Source organism: Coregonus clupeaformis, chromosome 20 (genome assembly GCF_020615455.1).
Source record: "Coregonus clupeaformis isolate EN_2021a chromosome 20, ASM2061545v1, whole genome shotgun sequence".
Taxonomy (NCBI): domain Eukaryota; kingdom Metazoa; phylum Chordata; class Actinopteri; order Salmoniformes; family Salmonidae; genus Coregonus; species Coregonus clupeaformis.
Window position 1 is genome coordinate 22,069,067 of NC_059211.1, and position 17,500 is coordinate 22,086,566.

Genomic DNA, 17,500 nt, shown 5'->3' on the forward strand with positions numbered 1-17,500 from the left:
CCTTGGTGTCGTCTCTTCCAGAAGACCTTAACCTGCAGCTGGTCGTTGTGGTAGTGGGGGGCAGCGGCCTCCAGGCGAAGGTTGTGGGGGGCAGCGGGGTTGACCAGGTGGGGGGCGGAAGGGAGCTCGTTGGAGAACTGTCCTTTAGTCTGCTCAGGACCAGTTGGGGTAGGTAAAGATGACAAACCTGGTGTAGGGAGAGAGAGAGAGGGGGGGGATATATATCAGTGGAGGCTCCCCAGAGGAGGAAAGGGAGGACCAGTGAATCTCGTTAAAATAAAAATAGTGAAACATTACAAAAGTTATCCTTTTTAGATAAAACTACAGTACCAGTCAAAAGTTTGGACACACCTACTCATTCAAGGGTTTTTCTTTATTTTTACTATGTTCTACATTGTAGATTAATAGTGAAGACATCAAAACTATTAAATAACACATATGTAATCATGTAGTAACCAAAAAAGTGTTAAACAAATATAAATATAATTTATATTTGAGATTCTTCAAATAGCCACCCTTTGCCTTGATGACAGCTTTGCACACTCTTGGCATTCTCTCAACCAGCTTCATGAGGTAGTCACCTGGAATGCATTTCAATTAACAAGTGTGCCTTCTTAAAAGTTAATTTGTGGAATTTCTTTCCTTCTTAATGTGTTTGAGCCAATCAGTTGTGTGTGTGTGTGTGTAGAAAATAGTACAAATAAAGAAAAACCCTTGAATGAGTAGGTGTGTCCAAACTTTTAACTGGTACTGTATACTAAATATCTTCACGTCACCAAATAACGGATTAAAACCCACTGTTTTGCCATGATCTACAGTAGCCTCAACAGCACCCTCTAGGGTAGCACCATGGTGTAGCCAGAGAACCATTATTTCCCACCCTCCTCTGGGTACATTGACTTCAATACAAAACCTAGCAGGCTCATGAGAGGGGGGTGGGGTGGGGAAAGCAAGATAGAGAGAGAGTGGCGGGGAGAGAGAGAGGATAGGAGTTTGTGATTGACATGGAATAAAGCCTTGTTTCAGTTGGCACAATGTTTTGCACACTCAGTTAATAGAGAGAGTTGATAGAGAGAGAGGGGGAGAGAGAGAGGGGGGAGAGATAGAGAGAGTGGAGGGGAGAAAGAGGAGAGGAGAGAGAGAGTTTGTGATTGACATGAAATATAAAGCATTGTTTCAGTTGGCACAATGTTTTGTACACTCAGTTAATAGAGAAAGAGAGAGACGAGAGAAAGAGGGGGCATATATATATATATATATATATAGAGAGAGAGAGAGAGAGAGGGGGAGGAGAGAGGTGATAGAGAGTGCAGGGAGGAGAGAGAGAGGGGAAGGGGAAAGAGAGAGGGAGAGAGGGGGAGAGAGAGGGGGAGAGAGAGAGAGGGGGGCGGGAAAGAGAGAGGGGGGAGAGAGGGGGGAGGAGAGAGAGAGGGAGAGAGAGGGGGGTAGGGAGAGAGGGAGGGGGGGGGAGAAAGGGGGAGAGAGAAGGGGGAGGGAGAGAGAGAGCGGGGGGAGAGGGAGGGGGAGGGAAGAGAGAGGGAGAGAGAGAGCGGGGGAGGGGGAGAGAGAGGGGGGAGAGAGAAGGGGGAAGGGAGAGAGGGAGGGGGGGGAGAGGGAGGGGAGGGGGAGAGGGAGAGAGGGGATGGGAGAGAGAGGGGGAGGGAGAGAGAGGGGGAGAGAGAGGTGAGAGATGGGGGAGGGGAGAGAGAGGGGGAGAGGGGAGTGAGAGGGGGAAGGAGAGAGGGGGAGAGAGAGGGGGAGGAGAGATAAGGTGGAGGGGAGAGGGGAGAGAGGAGAGAGGGGGAGAGGGGGAGGGAGAGAGGCAGGGGCAGGAGAGAGAGAGGGAGGGGGGCGGGAGAGAGAGAGGGGGAGGGGAGAGAGAGGGGATGGAAGAGAGAGAGGGGGAGGGGAGGGGAGAGAGAGGGGGGGATGAGAGAGAGAGAGAGAGAGAGAGGGGGGGGAGGGAGAGAGAGGGGGTGAGGAGAGAGAGAGGGGGGGGGAGAGAGAGGGGGAAGGAGAGAGGGGAGAGAGAGGAGGAGGGGAGAGAGAGGGGGAGGAGAGAGAGAGAGGGGGAGGGGAGAGAGAGGAGGAAGGAGAGAGGGGAGAGAGAGAGGAGGAGGGGAGAGAGAAGGGGAGGAGAGAGAGAGAGGGGGAGGGGAGAGGGGGGGAGAGAGGGGAGGGGAGAGGGAGGAGAGAGGGAGAATTGAAAGAGGGCAGAAGCTGTTGCTTCACACCAGTTAAACACTACAATATGTGCCCTAATACTGAGAAACATTATATACATTGTGTGTAATTTAAAACATGACATCATATTACATTAGATGAGAACTAATGTTATACAAACAACACATGAATTAGTACCATCAGAAATGGCCTTAATGCTGTCTGTCCACAGTGTCCAAACCAAGAAAACACACTCAGCCTTGAATGTTTAATGCTGAAAAACTCATTGGCTCGATTGCAAGAAACAAGCAGAATTTAACACGCTCCTGCAGATTACCGCTGGATTTCTTAAAACGCTACTAACAGGAGATTACATGCACCTGCGGGCTAAACTAAGCTTGATTGCAACGAACAATCCACAAGGATAAAGCAGCAGATCAGTTGATCTCTCGTCGTTAGCGTGTCAAGTGATTATGATACCAGACAACTGGTCTCTACTCCCGCCTCCAATTAAGTATCGACCTATCAGGAGCATCGGAAACCGAAACCGTAAAGCTGATTAATGTAAAAATATATATATTTGAGCGCAAGTTTAGAAGTAGTAGGCCTACATTTCTTTAAAATGTTTCACTTTAAATGCCATTCGAAATAAATGTATAGACTACATTTTCATTTGATAAACAAAAATACAGATTATATAACTCAATCACAATTTACTTGATTGAGTTACACATTTCAAATATGTACTGTCCAGGGATATTTTACCGCCGATCTTGATAAGAAATTACCATATAAGACCATTTTATTTTAAAGTCAGTTGTATTTAATTGATAACATTAGTTGAAAATTAGTTTTCCATTCATACGTCGGGTAAATTGCCACAGTAGATTTACTGTGGTAAACAAGGAATTACTTTATTTCAGTTGTAAGGAATGATCGTCAAATAGATAAATCACCCGTAGTCTGCTCATGAAATAGGACTAAGTTGTTCTGATGACAATACCCACCAGAGGGTGAAATAGTCTTGGCTGCAATCAAGACTACAAGATAACCTCGACATCCACGTATATATTTTCAGTATTATATCTATCTCTGATAAGCTACCCTACCCAGGAAAGGGCTGAAAATAGCCCATATTAATATATGTCGCCTTAGAAATAAAGGTTCATGAAATCAATAACTTGCTAACATCAGATAACATTCATATATTAGCCATTTCTGAGACTCACTTAGATAATTCATTTGATGATACAGCAGTAGCAATACAAGGATATAACATCTATAGAAGAGACAGAAATGCTTATGGGAGAGGTGTTGCTGTATATATTCAGAACCATATCCCTGTAATGCTTAGAGAAGATCTTATGTCAAGTGTTATTGAAGTGTTGTGGTTGCAGGTTCACTTGCCACATCTAAAGCCTTTTCTTTTGGGGTGTTGCTATAGGCCACCTAGTGCGAACAGTCAGTATCTAAATAATATGTGTGAAATGCTTGATGTAAACAGAGAAGTCTACTTTCTTGGGGACCTGAATATTGACTGCTTTTCATCAAGCTGTCCACTCAAGAGGAAGCTTCTCACTGTAACCAGTGCCTGTAATCTGATTCAGGTTATTAATCAAACTAACAGGGTGTTTACAAACACTACAGGAACAAGATCATCCACATGTATCGATCACATTATTACTAATACTGTAGAACTTTGTTCTAAAGCTGTATCCGTACCCATTGGATGCAGTGATCACAATATAGTGGCTATATCCAGGAAAGCCAAGGTTCCAACAGCTGGACCTTTTTTATTTTATTTAACCTTTATTTAACCAGGTAAGCCAGTTGAGAACAAGTTCTCATTTACAACTGTGACCTGGCCAAGATAAAGCAAAGCAGTGCGATAAAAACGACAACAACACAGAGTTACATATGGAATAAACAAAGCGTACAGTCAATAACACAATATAAAATCTATATACAGTGTGTGCAAATGTAGTAAGTTATGGAGGGAAGGCAATAAACAGGCCATAGTGCAAAATAATTACAATTTAGTATTAACACTGGAGTGATAGATGTGCAGAAGATGATGTGCAAATAGAGATACTGGGGTGCAAATGAGCAAAATAAATAACAATGTAAATAACAATATGGGGATGAGGTAGTTGGGTGGGCTAATTACAGATGGGCTGTGTACAGGTACAGTGATCGGTAAGCTGCTCTGACAACTGATGCTTAAAGTTAATGAGGGAGATAAGTGTCTCCAGCTTCAGAGATTTTTGTAGTTCGTTCTAGTCATTTGTAGCAGAGAACTGGAAGGAATGGCGGCCAAAGGAGGTGTTGGCTTTGGGGATGACCAGTGAGATATACCTGCTGGAGCGCATACTACGGGTGGGTGTTGCTATGGTGACCAATGAGCTAAGATAAAGCATGGATTTGTCTATAAGTGATTTATAGATGACCTGGAGCCAGTGGGTTTGGCGACGAATATGTAGTGAGGGCCAGCCAACGAGAGCGTACAGGTCACAATGGTGAGTAGTATATGGGGCTTTGGTGACAAAACGGATGGCACTGTGATAGACTACATCCAATTTGCTGAGTTGAGTGTTGGAAGCTATTTTGTAAATGACATCGCGAAGTCAAGGATCGGTAGGATAGTCAGTTTTACGAGGGCATGTTTAGTAGCATGAGTGAAGGAGGCTTTGTTGCGAAACAGGAAGCCGATTCTAGATTTAACTTTGGATTGGAGATGCTAAATGTGAGTCTGGAAGGAGAGTTTACGGTCTAACCAGACACCTAGGTATTTGTAGTTGTCCACATATTCTAAGTCAGACCCGCCGAGAGTAGTGATTCTAGTCGGGCGGGCGGGTGCAAGCAGCGTTCGATTGAAGAGCATGCATTTAGTTTTACTAGCGTTTAAGAGCAGTTGGAGGCCACAGAAGGAGTGTTGTATGGCTTTGAAGCTTGTTTGGAGGTTTGTTAACACAGTGTCCAATGAAGGGCCAGATGTATACAAAATGGTGTCATCTGCGTAGAGGTGGATCTGAGAGTCACTGGCAGCAAGAGCGACATCATTGATATACACAGATAATAGAGTCGGCCCGAGAATTGAACCCTGTGGCACCCCCATAGAGACTGCCAGAGATCCAGACAACAGGCCCTCTGATTTGACACATTGAACTCTTTCTGAAAAGTAGTTGGTGAACCAGGCGAGGCAGTCAGTTGAGAAACCAAGGCTATTTAGTCTGCCAATAAGAATGCAGTGATTGACAGAGTCAAAAGCCTTGGCCAGGTCGATGAAGACTGCTGCACAGTACTGTATGTTATCAATCGCGGTTATTATATTGTTTAGGACCTTGAGTGTGGCTGAGGTGCACCCATGACCAGCTCGGAAACCAGATTGCATAGCGGAGAAGGTACGGTGGGATTCGAAGTGGTCGGTGATCTGTTTGTTAACTTGGCCTTCAAATACTTTCGAAAGGCAGGGTAGGATGGATATAGGTCTGTAACAGTTTGGATCTAGAGTGTCACCCCCTTTGAAGAGGGGGGGGGGCATGGGCAAGTTGCAGCGGAGGGTGCAGAGCTGGTGGCCGGGGTAGGGGTAGCCAGGTGGAAAGCATGGCCAGCCGTAGCAAAATGCTTATTGAAATTCTCGATTATTGTAGATTTATCGGTGGTGACAGTGTTTCCTAGCCTCAGTGCAGTGGGTAGCTGGGAGGAGGTGCTTTTATTCTCCATGGACTTTACAGTGTCCCAAAACCTTTTGGAGTTAGTGCTACAGGATGCACATTTCTGTTTGAAAAAGCTAGCTTTTGCTTTCCTAACTGATTGTGTATATTGGTTCTTGACTTCCCTGAAAAGCTGCATATCGCGGGGGCTGTTCGATGCTAATGCAGTACGCCACAGGATGTTTTTGTGCTGGTCAAGGGCAGTCAAGTCTGGGGTGAACCAGGGGCTATATCTGTTCTTAGTTCTGAATTTTTTGAATGGGGCATGCTTATTTAAGATGGAGAGGAAAGCACTTTTGAAGAAAATCCAGGCATCCTCTACTGACGGAATGAGGTCAATATCCATCCAGGAAACCCGGGCCAGGTCAATTAGAAAGGCCTGCTCGCTGAAGTGTTTTAGGGAGCGTTTGACAGTGATGAGGGGTGGTTGTTTGACCGCGGACCCATTACGGACGCAGGCAATGAGGCAGTGATTGCTGAGATCCTGGTTGAAGACAGCGGAGGTGTATTTAGAGGGTAAATTAGTCAGGATGATATCTATTAGGGTGCCCATGTTTACGGATTTAGGGTTGTACCTGGTAGGTTCCTTGATGATTTGTGTGAGATTGAGGGCATCTAGTTTAGATTGTAGGACGGCCGGGGTGTTAAACATATCCCAGGTTAGGTCACCAAGCAGTACAAACTCTGAGGATAGATGGGGGGCAAGCAATTCACATATGGTGTCCAGGGCACAACTGGGGGCTGAGGGGGGTCTGTAGCAAGCGGCAACAGTGAGAGACTTATTTCTGGAAAGGTGGATTTTTAGAAGTAGAAGCTCAAACTGTTTGGGCACAGACATGGATAGTATGATAGAGCTATGCAGGCTATCTCTACAGTAGATTGCAACTCCGCCCCCTTTGGCAGTTCTATCTAGATGGAAAATGTTGTAGTTTGGGATTTTTGGTGGCCTTCCTAAGCCAGGATTCAGACACTGCTAGAACATCAGGGTTGGCAGAGTGTGCTAACGCAGTGAATAACTCAAACTTGGGGAGGAGGCTTCTGATGTTAACATGCAAGAAACCAAGGCTTTTACAGTTACAGAAGTCAACAAATGATAGCGCCTGGGGAGTAGGAGTGATACTGGGGGCTACAGGGCCTGGGTTAACCTCTACATCACCAGAGGAACAGAGGAGGAATATAATAAGTATACGGCTAAAGGCTTTAAGAACTGGTCTTCTAGTGCGTTGGGTACAGAGAATAAACGGGGCAGATTTCAGGGCGTTGTAGTAAAGATTCAGGGCATTATGTACAGACAAGGATATGGAATGATATGAGTACAGTGGAGGTAAACCTAAGCGTTGGGTAACAATGAAAGAGATAGCATCACTGGAGGCACCGATTGAGCCTGTCTCGGCGTGTATGGGGGGTGGAACAAAGGAACTATTTGAGGCAGTTTGAGAGGGACTTGGGGTTCTACAGTGAAATTGTATAATAAGAACTAACTGGAACAGCAATAGGCAAGGCATATTGACATGGGAGAGAGGCATAAAGCAATCACAGGTGTTATTCGAGAGAGCTAAGACAACAACTGGTAATGGCGACGAAAGTTTGGGCTGAGGCTAAACAGATAAACAGGATGGGGTACCGTGTAAAGGAACAGTCCAGCAGGCATCAGATGTGTAGCTGAGTGATCATAAGGTCCAGTGAACAGCAATAGGTAAGTCCGGGAGCAGTTCGTAGTCTGCTACAGCACAGGTGAGCAGGAGGCACGGCTGTTGATTGCACGTGCTAGCGGGCTGGTGCTAGCAGATGGATCTTCGTGGTCGTCACAACGGAAAGCCTGTTGAAACTACATCAGACGATTACGTCGGCAGACCAGTCGTGATGGATCGGCGGGGCTCCATGTCGACATTAGGAGGTCCCGTCCGGTTGACATAGAGGTGGATAGCTGGGAGATGGGCCTGGCTCGAGGCTAGCTCAAGGCTAACTGGTGCTAGCTTTGGGACAAGTGGTGATTAGTGGTGATTAGCCAACAACAACATCCATTCAGTTGCAGCTAGCTAGTTGTGATGATCCTGTGTTAAGGTCCAGTGATTCAGTGATTCCGGCAGAAAATCGAAATGCTCTGGGTCGATAGCACGCTGTGCAGACTGGCCGATAATTGTCCAGGCTAGAGCTGGCTGGTAGGTAGTGCAGGCCACGGACAGTGGTGAAGACCGCTAACGGTGGCTAATAGCAATAGCTATTAGCAAGTAGCTAGTTAGCTGGCTAGCTGGCTAGTTTCAGTCGTGGGTTCTTTATAAAAGGTATGAAGAAATAATAGAATCCGTTCCACATTGGGTGAGGCGGGTTGCAGGAAAGTATATTTAGTTAAGGATGGAAAGTGAGATAGAGAAATATATACGAAAAAAGACAAAAAAACAAAAAAACTGACTATTTACACGAGGACACAACATAACACACGACCGCACTGCTACGTCATCTTGGGGTATAAGAGATCATACAAAAGATTTTGCTGTGACTTATGTGGATGATGTAAAAAATATTTGTTGGTCTGATGTGATTAATATGGAGCATCCAGACGCTGCACTTGCTGAATTTATGAAATTGCTTCTTCCAATTAAACATGCATCTGTTAAGAAACTGACTGTTAGAACTGTTAAGGCTCCATGGATTGATGAGGAATTGAAAAACTGTATGGTTGAAAGAGATGGGGCAAAAGGAGTAGCTAATAAGTCTGGCTGCACATCTGACTGGTTGACTTACTGCAAATTGAGAAATTATGTGACTTATGGTCCTCTGTAGCTCAATTGGTAGAGCATGGTGCTTGTAATGCCAGGGTAGTGGGTTCGATCCCCGGGACCACCCATACGTAAAAATGTATGCACACATGACTGTAAGTCGCTTTGGATAAAAGCGTCTGCTAAATGGCATATTATTATTATTTAAACTCAACAAAAAGAAGAAGAAACTGTATTATGAAGCCAATATCAATGATATAAAGAATGTTGGGGAAAAAATGTTGGAGTACTTTAAATGAAATTAAGGGCAGAATGACAAATTCAACTCCATCTTTCATCAAATCAGATGGCGTTTTCATCACAAAACCATTTGATGTTTCCAATTATTTTAATGATTACTTAATTGGCAAAGTGGGCAAACTTAGGCAGGAAATGCCAACAATGAACAGTGAGCCATCGTACTCATGCATAAAAAAACAAATAATAAAATAAAAGCATTGCAAGTTAGAATTTTGTAAAGTTAGTGTGGGAGAGGTGGAAAAATGATTGTTATCGATCAATGATGACAAACCTCCTGGCATTGACAACTTAGATGGAAAGCTACTGAGGATGGTAGCTGACTCTATAGCCACTCCAATATGTCATATCTGAGCCTAGAGGAAAGTCTTCCCTCCAGTCCTCAGGCCTGGAGGGAAGCCAATGTAATTCCGCTACCCAAGAATGGTAAAGCGGCCTTTACTGGTTCTACAGCAGACCTATAAGCTTGCTGCCAGCTCTTAGCAAACTGTTGGAAAAAATTGTGTTTGACCAAATACAATTGCTATTTCCCTGTAAACAAATTAACAACAGACTTTCAGCATGCTTATAGGGAAGGGCACTCAACATGTACTGCACTGACACAAATTACTGATGATTGGTTGAAAAAAATTGATAATAAGAAGATTGTGGGAGCTGTACTGTTAGATTTCAGTGCAGCTTTTGATATTATTGACCATAACCTGTTGTTGAAAAAACGTATGTGTTATGGCTTTTCAACCTTAGCTCTGAATCCACAATATGGCAATCTATCTAATATAACTCAAAGGGTTTTCTTTAATGGAAGCTTCTCTAATGTCAAACATGTAAAGTGTGGTGTACCACAGGGCAGCTCTCTAGGCCCTCTACTCTTTTCAATTTTTACCAATGACCTGCCACTGGCATTAAACAAAGCATGTGTGTCCATGTATGCTGATGATTAAACCATATACACATCAGCAACCACAGCTAATGAAGTCACTGAAACCCTTAACAAAGAGTTGCAGTCTGTTTTGGAATGGGTGGCCACTATTATTATTATTTTATTTTATTTTTTTACCTTTATTTAACCTGGCAAGTCAGTTAAGAACCAATTCTTATTTACAATGACGGCCTACACCGGCCAAACCCGGACGACTCTGGGCCAATTGTGCGCCGCCCTATGGGACTCCCAATCACGGCCGGTTGTGATACAGCCTGGAATCGAACCAGGGGGTCTGTAGTGATACCTCAAGCACTGCAAGGAAAGACCTAGTTAAGCTGCAGCTGGCCCAAAACAGAGCGGCACGTCTTGCTCTTCATTGTAATCAGAGGGCTGATATAAATACTATGCATGCCAGTCTCTCTTGGCTAAGAGTTGAGGAGAGACTGACTGCATCACTTCTTCTTTTTATAAGAAACATTAATGTGTTGAAAATCCCAAATTGTTTGCATAGTCAACTTACACACGGCTCTGACACAAACACTTACCCCACTAGACATGCAACCAGGGGTCTTTTCACAGTCCCCAAATCCAGAACAAATTCAAGAAAGTGTACAGTATTATATAGAGCCATTATTGCATGGAACTCCGTTCCATCTCATATTGCTCAAATAAATAGCAAACCTGGTTTCAAAAAACAGATAAAGCAACACCTCACGGCACAACGCCTCTCCCTATTTGACCTAGATAGTTTGTGTGTATGTATTGATATGTAGGCTACGTGTGCCTTTAAAAAAAAAGATTAGTTCTGTCCTTGAGCTGTTCTTATCTATTAATGTTCTGTATTATGTCATGTTTCATGTTTTGTGTGGACCCCAGGAAGAGTAGTTGCTGCTTTTGCAACAGCTAATGGGGATCCTAATAAAATACCAAATACCAAATCGCTGGCCAATGTTGGTTGCAATTGAGATCAGCTGTGCGGGTGATTTTAGCGCATATTGATGGTTTAACGAGAGATCAGATGGCGATAATCTGGTGGCTTTCGATGGTTGCAATTGGCCCACTGTATTTTCCTCCTGTCCCCTACTGTACAAGTAAAGAACCATTCCTCAGCACAGAAGGTCAACCGCTTTTCTATAAATATCTTTGCTGCCTGACCTGCCATTCAAAGAGCCTTACTGCCAGCATAAAGCATAAGGCATGCATATCCATAAAGATTTTTACAATCCAAGTTGCGTTTTAAAGGCCACATGAGGGGAACAATAGGTGCTGATAATGAGGGGAACACTCACCGGCATAGCACACACCCCCGCAAGGAGTTTCCATATTTTACAAATGTTTGTATTGAACTTTTATTTTTAGAGGCAAAAATATGTCTGTTTTGAGTATCTGTTGTCAACTCAGTCAGTGGCTTGTCAACTCCATCAATATTTTTGTGTCAATATTCTACAAAAATATTTTAAGGCCTAAGCGATAATGTTTGCTTTATAAATGTTGTTTTATGTTCTAAATCTAGAAAAACATGCCAAAATGCTATAGAAATTAGCCCTGGAGCGTTTAATAGTGCTATAAATAGTGCTATAAATGTTAGAATTAAACACGTAGCCTAGCGGGCTAAGAGCATTGGGCCAGTAACCGAAAGGTTGCTGGTTCGAATCCCTGAACCGGCAAGGTGGAAAAATCTGCTGTATTGTCCTTGAGCAAGGCAGTTAACCCAATGTGGACGTTGATTAAGGCAGCCCCCTGCACCTCTCTGATTCAGAGGGGTTGGGTTAAATGCGGAAGACACATTTCGGTTGAATGCATTCTGTTGTGCACCTGACTAGTTATCCCCTTTCCCCGTTGGGGAAATTGAAATGCCTTTTATTGTCTCTGACTGAGTTGACATCCAGTTAGTTGCATTTTCTGATATACACTGTATATATTTTTTATTATGAGGTTGTTCCTTTACATGGTGTGATAGCATGTGAGATTGTCCCGTCTTTCAAGAATCCCTGAGCTCTAAAATAGCAACATTTTCTCTCAGCCTCATGGCAAAATAGTAACTGCGCTACACCACTGGGAACACCAGGTGCTGATAATGAGGGAAACACCAGGTGCTGATAATGAGGGAAACACCAGGTGCTGATAATGAGGGAAACACCAGGTGCTGATAATGAGTGAAACACCAGGTGCTGATAAATGAATTTTAAAATGTAAGACGTATAAGAATTAGCTGACTTACAAGAACATTTCTAATAATTGGGCCATAGGAAAACAACATGCATGTTTTAGTTACTTTATAAAAAATTGATTGAGCTCGCAGTATAACTAAGCCTGCCATTAAGAGTCCATGTAGGACTGACCAAAGTCAACAGGAAGCTGTGAGTGTTCAACCAAAGCCCCCATGGTGTGTGTGTGCGAGTCTGAAAATGCTTTTGCCAGAATTGTGGGGAGGATTTATGTAACCTAATTAAGGACAGAAACCACCACATAAAAAAAAACACAGAATGTGGTGGATACTGGTGTGTGTGTGTGTGTGTGTTTGTGCGTCTGTGCACCCACCTAAAAGGTCAGGCTAAAGGTTAAATGGTACTCTCTGGGAGGGATCCCCAGGGCCCTCTCCTATTGATGACCTCACAACCGTTGTGATGTTGATAAGCTCTGATCAACAGGACTGATACAAGCCAGGCCCTGGCTTCTGAGGGAGAGGGGAATGTCTTTCTGCCTGGCCCCCAGAGGGAGGCAGCCAGGTCAGGATAATGTCTTTCAGCCTGGCCTCCAGAGGGAGGCAGCCAGGTCAGGATAATGTCTTTCAGCCTGGCCTCCAGAGGGAGGCAGTCAGTCAGGCATAGCCACGGGAAGATGTTTGGGGGTGGCAGCCAGGTCAGGGTAGAAGTCAACACCCAGAGCTCCTACATGAACCTACCAACTCTAACCCCAGCAGTTCATACAGACTTTAAAGCCAGGGTCAACTCACTGTGCCTGTTAACCATTTTCTGTGGTGAAGGTTAGCTAAACCTCTTTTTTTTTACCTATGCTGTGATATCCAATGTGTGCTTACCTTTCTCTGGTATAGTGAATGTTAATTTACCTGTCGACTGTGTAGTAAAGGTATATTTACCTGTGATTTGTATGGTAAAGGTGAGTAGTTTACCTGTCGTTTTAGTGGTAAAGGTGAGTAGTTTACCTGTAGTTTGTATGGTAAAGGTGAGTAGTTTACCTGTAGTTTGTATGGTAACGGTGAGTAGTTTACCTGTAGTTTGAGTGGTAAATGTGAGTAGTTTACCTGTAGTTTGAGTGGTAAAGGTGAGTAGTTTACCTGTAGTTTGAGTAGTAAAGGTGAGTAGTTTACCTGTAGTTTGTATGGTAACGGTGAGTAGTTTCCCTGTAGTTTGAGTGGTAAATGTGAGTAGTTTACCTGTAGTTTGAGTGGTAAAGGTGAGTAGTTTACCTGTAGTTTGAGTGGTAAAGGTGAGTAGTTTACCTGTAGTTTGAGTGGTAAAGGTGAGTAGTTTACCTTTAGTTTGAGTTTGAATAGTTCACCTGTAGTTTGAGTGGTAAAGGTGAGTAGTTTACCTTTAGTTTGAGTGGTAAATGTGAGTAGTTTACATTTTACATTTTACATTTTAGTCATTTAGCAGACGCTCTTATCCAGAGCGACTTACAGGAGCAATTAGGGTTAAGTGCCTTGCTCAAGGGCACATTTACGTCATTTAGCAGACGCTCTTATCCAGAGCGACTACAAATTGTTGCATTCACCCTATAGCCAGTGGGATAACCACTTTACAATTATACTTTTTTTTGGGGGGGGGGTAGAAGGATTACTTTATCCTATCCCAGGTGTTCCTTAAAGAGGTGGGGTTTCAAATGTCTCCGGAAGGTGGTGAGTGACTCCGCTGTCCTGGCGTCGTGAGGGAGCTTGTTCCACCATTGGGGTGCCAGAGCAGCGAACAGCTTTGACTGGGCTGAGCGGGAACTATGCTTCCGCAGAGGAAGGGGAGCCAGCAGGCCAGAGGTGGATGAACGCAATGCCACTCAAAAGTTTACCTGTAGTTTGAGTGGTAAAGGTGAGTAGTTTATCTTTAGTTTGAGTGGTAAAGGTGAGTAGTTTACCTGTAGTTTGTATGGTAAAGGTGAGTAGTTTACCTGTAGTTTGTATGGTAACGGTGAGTAGTTTACCTGTAGTTTGAGTGGTAAATGTGAGTAGTTTACCTGTAGTTTGAGTGGTAAAGGTGAGTAGTTTACCTGTAGTTTGAGTGGTAAAGGTGAGTAGTTTACCTGTAGTTTGAGTAGTAAAGGTGAGTAGTTTACCTGTAGTTTGTATGGTAACGGTGAGTAGTTTCCCTGTAGTTTGAGTGGTAAAGGTGAATAGTTTACCTGTAGTTTGAGTGGTAAATGTGAGTAGTTTACCTGTAGTTTGAGTGGTAAAGGTGAGTAGTTTACCTGTAGTTTGAGTGGTAAAGGTGAGTAGTTTACCTGTAGTTTGAGTGGTAAAGGTGAGTAGTTTACCTGTAGTTTGAGTGGTAAAGGTGAGTAGTTTACCTTTAGTTTAAGTGGTAAAGGTGAATAGTTTACCTGTAGTTTGAGTAGTAAAGGTGAGTAGTTTACCTGTAGTTTGAGTAGTAAAGGTGAATAGTTTACCTGTAGTTTGAGTAGTAAAGATGAGTAGTTTACCTGTAGTTTGAGTGGTAAAGGTGAGTAGATTACCTGTAGTTTGAGTAGTAAAGATGAGTAGTTTACCTGTAGTTTGAGTAGTAAAGGTGAGTAGTTTACCTGTAGTTTGAGTAGTAAAGGTGAGTAGTTTACCTGTAGTTTGTGTGGTAAAGGTGAGTCGTTTACCTGTAGTTTTTGTGGTAAAGGTGAGCTGGGCACGGCCACTCTTCAGGCGTTTCTGTCCCCAGTAGGAGATGGCCTGGACCTGGATCAGGTAAGAGGTACCTGGCAGCAGACCCTGGAGATCCATCTCACACACAGCCTGACAGAGACACAGATAATACACAGACACAACATAGTCATTATAGTCACAGCACCATAGAAATCCTATTCAATTACTAGAGGAGCTATATCATCAACCCTCAAAGTTCCAGAATGGTATGATAATGGCAGCCATCTTGGTCAGGTAGAAATCCAAACCAATCTAATTGGAATGAATGGCAGTAGAGGCAGAGGTAATGCTTTTACTTATTTATACAGGAAAATAAAAGTAAGGCATGTAATAATTCAGAAATTGTCACCTTAAAATATTGTCATATAATTATTATAAATACAGTTCATACAGGTTTTATACACATTTTTGGTATAATTAGCCTTTAAAATACATTGAACATAAATGTAAATGCAACATGCAACAATTTCAAAGATTTTACAGTTCATATAAGGAAATCAGTCAATTGAAATACATTCATTAGGCCCTAATCTATGGATTTCACATGACTGGGAATACAGATATGCATCTGTTGGTCACAGATATCTTTTAAAAAAGGTAGGGGCGTGGATCAGAAAACCAGTCAGTATCTGGTGTGACCACCATTTGCCTCATGCAGCGTGACACATCTCTTTCGCATAGAGTTGATCAGGCTGTTGATTGTGCCTTGTGGAATGTTGTCCCACTCCTCTTCAATGGCTGTGAGACGTAGCTGGATATTGGCGGGAACTGGAACACGCTGTCATACACGTCAATCCAGAGCATCCCAAACATGCTAAATGGGTGACATGTCTGGTGAGTATGCAGGCCATGGAAGAACTGAGACATTTTCAGCTTCCAGGAATTGTATACAGATCCTTGCGACATTGGGCCGTGCATTATCATGCTGAAACATGAGGTGACGGCGGCGGATGAATGGCACGATAATGGGCCTCAGGAATTTGTGCATTCAAATTGCCATAGATAAAATGCAATTGTGTTCGTTGTCCGTAGCTTATGCCTGCCCATACTGTACCATAACCCCACCACCACCATGGGGCACTCTGTTCACAACGTTGACATCAGCAAACCTCTCACCCACACAACACCATACACATTGTCTGCCATCTGCCCGCTACAGTTGAAACCGGGATTCATCCATGAAGAGCACACTTCTCCAGCGTGCCAGTGGCCATCGAAGGTGAGCATTTGCTCACTGAAGTCGGTTATGACACCGAACTGCAGTCAGGTCAAGACCCTGGTGAGGATGACGAGCACGCAGATGAGCTTCCCTGAGACGATTTCTGACAGTTTCTGCAGAAATTCTTCGGTTGTGCAAACCCACTGTTTCATCAGCTGTTCGGGTGGCTGGTCTCAGACGATCCCACAGGTGAAGAAGCCGGCTGTTGAGGTCCTGGGCTGGCGTGGTTACACGTGGTCTGCGGTTGTAAGGCCGGTTGGACGTACTGCCAAATTCTCTAAAACGCAGTTGGAGGTGGCTTATGGTAGAGAAATGAACATTTAATTATCTGGCAACAGCTCTGGTAGACATTCCTGCAGTCAGCATGCCAATTGCACGCTCCCTCAAAACTTGAGACATCCCCAGCACAAGGTGCACCTGTGTAATGATCATGCTGTTTAATCAGCTTCTTGATATGCCACACCTGTCAGGTGGATGGATTATCTTGGCAAAAGAGAAATGCTCACTAACAGGGTTGTAAACAAATTTGTGCACAACATTTTTGAGAAATAAGCTTTTAGTGCGTATGGAACATTTCTGGGAGCTTTTATTTCAGCTCATGAAACATGGGACCAACACTTTACATGTTGCGTTTACATACTGAACAAAAATATAAAGGTAAAGTGTTGGTCCCGTGAGATGAACAGACATTCAAGGCTGTCATCTTTTCAAACTAATTCCTCCCATAAACTCACGTCTAGCCACTGCACTGCTGACACAAAGCTTACATCAACCTAAAGGCCATGAACTGTTTCATTGATCTTAGAAAGCACAGGTACTACAGTAGCAACCTTCTATGAATAACCTTATGGCTGTGGAACCCTATTCAGGCAGGTCATATACCATGAAGAATAAGAAGGAAGGAAGTTGTTTAACAGTATTAGAACCAGAACCCATGGCATTAGAATCCATTCTAATTCTATGATTGGAACAAAGCATAGCGCTCCGTTCGACACAGTTCCAAACGCTGCCAGTAAGTGTTTTATGTGCCCAGCCTGACTGACGAAGGCTAGCCAGGTAGGGAACCATGGCTGTTAGCTGAGAATACCCATTACAGGCCAAAGGGTCAGATCAACTCTGTCTGCTTCTCATGACAGGCATCTTTTAACAAGAGAGGTATATCCATCATCTGTGGACTGGCAGTGTTTTGGCCAGTTTAAAATCATTCAGACATACCACCACTCTGAGCGACCGCTGGAAGTGATCTCTGACTCTATCATCCTGATTGATAATCTCCACACACACACACACACACACACACACACACACACACACACAAACAGAGAGAGTGAGCTGTTTTCCATTATGTGTTTGAGTGACAGCACATCAAAATAAGGTTGAAAGTGTTCCTGACTGCTCATTTACCCTGGTTCATAGGTAGACAAAACATGATAGACAGACAGATAACAAGAGATGCTAATGCAACGCTAAGAGTTAGGTGAAAGTGGGGTTGAGTATTTCCATAGCCCTATCACAGGAGGTTTGTGGCACCTAAATTGGGGACGGATGGGCTCGTGGTAATGGTTGGAGCGGTATGAGTGGAATGGTATCAAATACATTGGT

The 17,500-nt window shown here is 43.7% G+C and overlaps 1 protein-coding gene across 1 annotated transcript in view; it reads right to left on the minus strand.

The window, feature by feature from the left end:
- The window catches only part of LOC121534115 (anosmin-1-like), a 159,929-nt gene that overhangs the window by 18,464 nt on the left and 123,965 nt on the right, over window positions 1-17,500 (minus strand). The window contains exons 8-9 of the mRNA XM_041840590.1: window positions 14,634-14,769; window positions 2-187 (exon numbers count right to left, since the gene is read on the minus strand). Of these exons, the coding sequence (XP_041696524.1) occupies window positions 2-187; window positions 14,634-14,769 (322 nt within the window). The remainder of the gene's footprint in view (window position 1; window positions 188-14,633; window positions 14,770-17,500) is intronic.